The sequence below is a fragment of the Gossypium hirsutum genome, chromosome D08, assembly GCF_007990345.1.
Source record: "Gossypium hirsutum isolate 1008001.06 chromosome D08, Gossypium_hirsutum_v2.1, whole genome shotgun sequence".
NCBI classification, from domain to species: domain Eukaryota; kingdom Viridiplantae; phylum Streptophyta; class Magnoliopsida; order Malvales; family Malvaceae; genus Gossypium; species Gossypium hirsutum.
In genome coordinates, this window is record NC_053444.1 from 61,396,529 (window position 1) to 61,402,528 (window position 6,000).

The 6,000-nt window shown below is 29.3% G+C and overlaps 1 protein-coding gene across 1 annotated transcript; it reads right to left on the reverse strand.

The window, feature by feature from the left end:
* Positions 1-3,607: 3,607 nt before the first annotated feature.
* On the reverse strand, positions 3,608-5,167 carry LOC121219909 (two-component response regulator-like APRR5). Its single transcript, XM_041098662.1, has 4 exons — positions 4,480-5,167; positions 4,233-4,394; positions 3,982-4,113; positions 3,608-3,844 (listed from the first exon to the last, which is right to left on the reverse strand). Exons 1-4 carry the CDS (start codon positions 5,011-5,013, stop codon positions 3,746-3,748), a joined length of 927 nt encoding a protein of 308 aa, XP_040954596.1. The 5' UTR covers positions 5,014-5,167; the 3' UTR covers positions 3,608-3,745.
* Positions 5,168-6,000: the final 833 nt, after the last annotated feature.

Here is a 6,000-nt window from a genome sequence, read left to right on the forward strand (position 1 = left end):
AATATTTATTTTTATGTTTTTAGTATTTTTGATGAATTATATATATTTTAAAATAATATAAAAATTAATATGGGCGGACCGAGTCGGGCTCGGACTTTTACATTTTTATCCAGGTCAAGCTTAGACAAAAGTTTAGGCTCATTTTTTGGGCCTAACAAACGGGCCTAAATTTTTAGATAAACACACCTCTACACACGATTCTCTTTTTAATTTATTTTCCCAAATTTCCCTCTCATTTTCATTTTCTTTTCTTATGTATGTCGTCTGAAGCATAGTCTTTGTTGTAAATCACAACACCTCAAAAAGTAAACCATTATCAGCAAATTCGACGTTGAACAAAAAAAAAAAAAGGGACAAAACAAAATCAATGGGAAGTGATGACAATTATTTTTTTAATTTATTAATCACAATTAAAAAAAAGTTTGAATTAACTTCAATTCAAATAAAAGTAAGGTATAAAATTAATTTTCTAGTTTGAGATTCGATAGAGTCAAGTTGAGGTTCGAGCATGTTTGTAGAGGAGCATCGAGTCGAGTTGAAATCTGACCCATTTCACTCCATTGGCTGTTAAAATTTATTTAAAGCAATGATTGGAGTTCTCGTTTGACACTAAAATGATATAAACTCAAAACATTGTGATTCAGTTCCTCTCGAACATTATAAAAATAAAAGGTTATTGGAATTTTGAAGTAGCCACAAAAGCCCTCTCCTTAGACTTCTCATAAAAAATCACTTTGATTCTATTCTCCGCATCCCAAAAGAAAAAAAAACGGGCCTTTTATGATCACTCCAAATATTCTTTTTGGCTTAAACAACTTTTGAGTCCTCATTTTGAGTTAATATTTAATATAATAAATAATTATCAATACAAGAAATGGTAAGCAAAGCAAAGCATTTCACTATATTGCTTTCCATTGACACTTAATCACTTTGCCATCAGTGACAGACAGGATATATATATACATATATATTCTTTTTTATATGCCATTATATGATATTTAAGTATAGGTTGATATGTGTTAATCAGCTTGACACATGCTTTCACTTTACATCTGCTTTGCCTCACCCTTTATTATTTTTATTTGCTTTCTTGCCAACAACCTTCATTTATTTGTTTTAAGAAAAAGAAAAAAGTCTTTAAACAACCAGATTAATTCTTTAAACAGCTCTAATCTCTTTCAATTCCATTATTTCACTTTTCTCAATATAAATAGTAAAAGTGGAAAAGAACGGACAGATATTTTACGTGTAAAATCTTTAAAGAGGGAAAAATCACATGTAAAGGAGATATTGGCTTAACACTAAATGAGTAAATAAAAGATGGTATAATATGGAGAAAATAATCCTAAATGTATTGAATCTACAAACTCAAACCCTAAAAACAAATTTCTCTCTATAGTTACCATGAAACTCTCACCAAAACCCATATATGGCTACATCTTTTTGCCGTCAAGAAAAGCCCTTACTGATTGGTGCGTCTGACAGGATACAATGACCCCTTTAATTAGACTTAAATTAGGGTTCTAATCATATTAAAATATCTCTAGAATAATCAGAGTCCAACTGGAAAAAAAAAAGTCATGCTTGGAGTCTAAAATACGACTGTATAACTTGGAGAAATCGTCATGACGTCCTATGCATACTCATCACGACATTACCACCATTATTTGGGGTTTAATCGTATCGTTGCAACGTCGCCTCTATTTTACCTCTTCTTCGATAAATCATCGAACATTTTTCTAAATATCTATAATATATTCAATAAATACAAAATACACCCCACAAAATATATTCTATTTTTATAAATGAAAATTAAACCTCTAATTCTACATAAGATCAGCCACACCACGTGATTAACATTTAACAATTACTGCTACCGTACAGAGAACATATATATTTATATTTTTCCCGGAATTTAGTAAAAATATAGTGTAAGTGGAATGAGAACGATCAAACAAAGGGTTTATATATATTTCTCCATAGAGTGAATCAATTTTCATGCCACCCACTTTTTCATTAAGTGCTAACCCATCATTATGGCCCCTGGATTGGACAACACTCAAAAAGGGTTGCAATAAACAAACCAATCTACACTTGGGAAATTGCTTTGACTGTTATCTTCTCATTGGAAATTTTATGCTTTCTCATAAAAATAATATTAAAATTATAAAAAAATTTAAGAAAAATAAATTAATTACGAAAATAAGATATTTACTATAATAATTTTGGATGTTATCTAACATATTAGCGGTATCAATAATTTTTTTTAAAAAAGTTAAAAAATAAAAAAATATTTATTTAATTAATGTTGTCAATGTGTCAAACGGCGCTCTCTTGATTTAATAAAAAAAAAGTTAGTTTCCTCTCTTTTTCTTTTACTCTCCTCTAGTTTGGTAAATGATAATGTTAGGAAAAGTATTAAAAGCTTGGAAGTAGAAGTGATTTTAGGGATTAAATTTAGGGAAAAATCTATTATCTGGTGTTGGAATCATAAATCAGTTTTTTATTATTTTTTTCACTAAAACTTTTTCAGCTTTTTTTCTTATCAATTTTTTTTAAAAAAAATTCAATGATGCGGCTAATATATTAGACTGTATTAAAATTAGTATAACAAACATACAATTTTCGTAATTAATGTACCCTTCACTCTATCTTGATAATTAATTAATTAATTTTAAAAATATTTTTATAAAAAAACCTGAAATTTTATTATAGGCCTCTTTTCTATAGTTGTTTTCCAAGTGAAGAAAATAAAATAAAATAAATGGTGTAGCCTAAGAAAAACCATGTAGCAAAGTAGAGTTTGACCATACCAATCCATATTCTAATGAATCCATCTTTAGAATATATCATCATATATATGTTATATTTTTTTTCAATCAAATCCATCAATTTGCTTTATAACAAAGAAAAGAAAATTTGTAACTCTACCCACTATAGATTTTTAAGTGTATTTTATGCTGATAAATAATCAACCTTCCATTGGAGTTTATTTTTCTCAATTTAACAGTAAAGTTGCTTGACATTATCATTGCATGTACATATACTACAATTTGAACTTTTTAAAGTGCTTCCACTTCATATAAAGAATGAACTATGTCTATACCATGTACATGCATCTCCCAAATTAACAATTATAACCATTTAAATGATGAGTTGGGAAGAAATTTTGTCCTTTTTTATTTAAAAAATAGTAATTTATATAGTAGTATTCTCTCAAAGTACTATCCGAGTGAGCCCAGTTATTAATCTTCCGCTGGTCGTGAGTTTTAAAATTACACCATACTCAGCATAAGGATCGAACCCTCGACCATTGGTTAAGGTAAAAAAAATTCAACTGAATATAATATATACTATCATGAGACTAAAATATTGTCATAAAATTCATTGTTTAAATTTAAAGTGTGTGCACTTCAAAATAAAGAGCATAACTTCATTACAACAAAATAATGATGATGATGAGATCAAAGATTTGAAATCAAGTTAGGTAATATATAAGGATATTTGAAAATTTATTAAAGAAAATGAAGGGAATAATTCTTAGTTTTATTTATTTCTTTATTTTTACAATTTCATTAAAGAAACAAATGCGCCAATGACTTCAAAATTTGGATAACTTTTATTTTTGTAAAATATATTTTCAGGTAAGGAGCAGGTTTGATTGGTCCAATCTTATATTACAATCAGATATGTTTTTTCTTGAATGAAATAAAAATATGAAAACGAGATTCTCAATATTCTTATATCAGAAACAACCATGGTGATATGGAAACTGATTTTGTTGACTAAAACTATTGATAAATGTTGCTCTGCCCATGATTTCATCCTCCACCTCATGTAACGCCTGCAAATTAATACATTAAAAAAATGAGAAAAATGATACATTTTTCGAAATATTGTATTGTATTGGATACAGATACAGATACAGAAACGATTAATGGTGCTACATTGAACTATGAGGAATGGATTGGAATACAGTACCCATAGCTCATCTTCGTCTTCGTCTCTAGTTGAATTACATGCGAGTTTCGGAGTCTCAACAGTGTCATCGTTGCGAGTGAACCGGCCTCGTACACGAGGACGATTGTCTGCTAGTGTTTTACGGCATGCATACTTTGCAATCAAACATAAACCAAACCAAACCAAACCGTAATTACTAGTTTAGAACACAATCAAAAACAAATTAATGTAGTAATTAACAATAATCATCATTGAAAAAAGGTTGTGAAAACCTTAATTGTTTTGTTGAAGTTCCTTAGATTACGCTTTGCTCTGTACTTTGAAATCCTCTCTTGTCTCTCTTCTGGGTTGTATCGTCCTACTTTGAACGGTACTTCTTCTATTAACGAATTCTCTATAGTCGACCTTTGGTTGTCATTCACGTTTCTCATATTCTAAATCGTCGAGGAACAAACAAGATTTAAAAAAAAAAAACAAAGACAGAGTGAATAACATAATTTGTTTGGTGGTGCTGGATACCTCTAAATCGCCGGTGCTGGAAACCTTCCTCATATGTGCGGCGAAAAAGGTGTTTTCCGGCAAGCTGAAAGCGGTTTGGCCTCGAAAATTCTGGGGTTCCATCAGAGAATTAGGAGCGGTTTGGAAGGGAAAGTTAGGCTTTGTTTCGAAAGAATTGCTACTAAAGCTCCTTTGCAAGTAATTTGCTACATTGTCAATATTAAAAGCAGAATCGAAATCCACTAGAGATTCTTCATTTTTAACAGCCGGAAAACTCAAGCTGCTGGAACTTTGGTACTCGTTTGCTGCATTTGGATCAAATGAGAAAGATGGAAAGTGGGTAGTTTGATAAAGGCTGAGATTTTCAAGCTGGTCCGTTAATGGCGACCCTGAAACCAACTGGTCTGAACAATTGGATTCGTCCATTGGGTTTTGTTGGGTCATCAAAGATTGAAGATTGTAAACGGATGAGGAATCGTAGAGAGGAACCAAAGGAAGATCAAACAGGAAGTGCTCATTGAATGTATCAGGCGGAACAGATATATTGTAAGACATTTGACAACCAAACTGGCTAACTCTTGATTGAATTAAACCTCCCCAAACAGAATTATAGAAACAAAAATTAAGAGAAGTGGGGTTGATTTTGTTTTCCTATTTATTCAAGGCTTTCGCATCACATTCATGCAAGAACAAGACAAAGGTCTATGGCCTTTCAAACAACACACATATATATAGACTAGACCAGAGGAGATGAAGAATTTCTTTAGCCAATTAGATTATGACATCTGGAAAAAATGTTTAAAAAAAGATTTTTTTTTTTTTGTGTTTATACGGGTTTGAGTCAGGAATTTTTTTCAATTTTACGAAATATTTTTAATAAATATTTTATTTCATATATTTTCAAGCGAACATGTTTTTTTTTCTATTTTTCAAGAAAACAAAAACGAAAATTGTATTTATTTCCTAAAACCAAACATAAATTTGATTTTTCGAAAATTACTGTTGAGGTAAGTTAAATATTTACTCTAGTTTATCATAAGCAAAAGTATGTTCCTTTCATTTCCCTTTTAGAAATTTATTTAAAATATGTAATTTTATATATTTGTATATTTAAATATCTAAAATATTATTTAGATATTTAAATTAAATGTTACAAAAAATTGAATTAATTACTTAAGAAGTATTTAAAATGTGGATTGAATTTTAGTTTGGTTGGTATCGGTATTGACATTGTTGCTAGTATAAGAGGTAAGGGTGAGTAAAACTCGATTCAATTCGAAAAAATCGAAAAAAATTTCGAAGTTCGAGTAAACTCAAATAAGTAATTCGAGTTTCAAGTTCGAATCAAGTTGAATTTTATAATTCAAATAACAGATTGGTGTAATTGCCTTTTGGTCCCTATCAAGTTTGAAAATGAGCAAATTGAATTAAAAAAAAAAAGAAATTCAAAATAATTTTCAAAAATACAAAATAACTTTTAAATTTTAAAATATTTATAAAATTTTCAAAAAAAATATCCTTAAAAATATATAAAAGAAGTTT

Excerpts from the sequence above, each read along its gene's own strand:
- LOC121219909 (XM_041098662.1), bottom strand. The coding sequence starts at position 5,013 with ATGTCTTACAATATATCTGTTCCGCCTGATACATTCAATGAGCACTTC. Across the intron at positions 4,395-4,479 it reads CCAGCACCGGCGATTTAGAG|AATATGAGAAACGTGAATGA; the intron begins GTATCCAGCACC and ends TCGACGATTTAG. Across the intron at positions 3,845-3,981 it reads AAGACGAAGATGAGCTATGG|GCGTTACATGAGGTGGAGGA; the intron begins GTACTGTATTCC and ends ATTAATTTGCAG.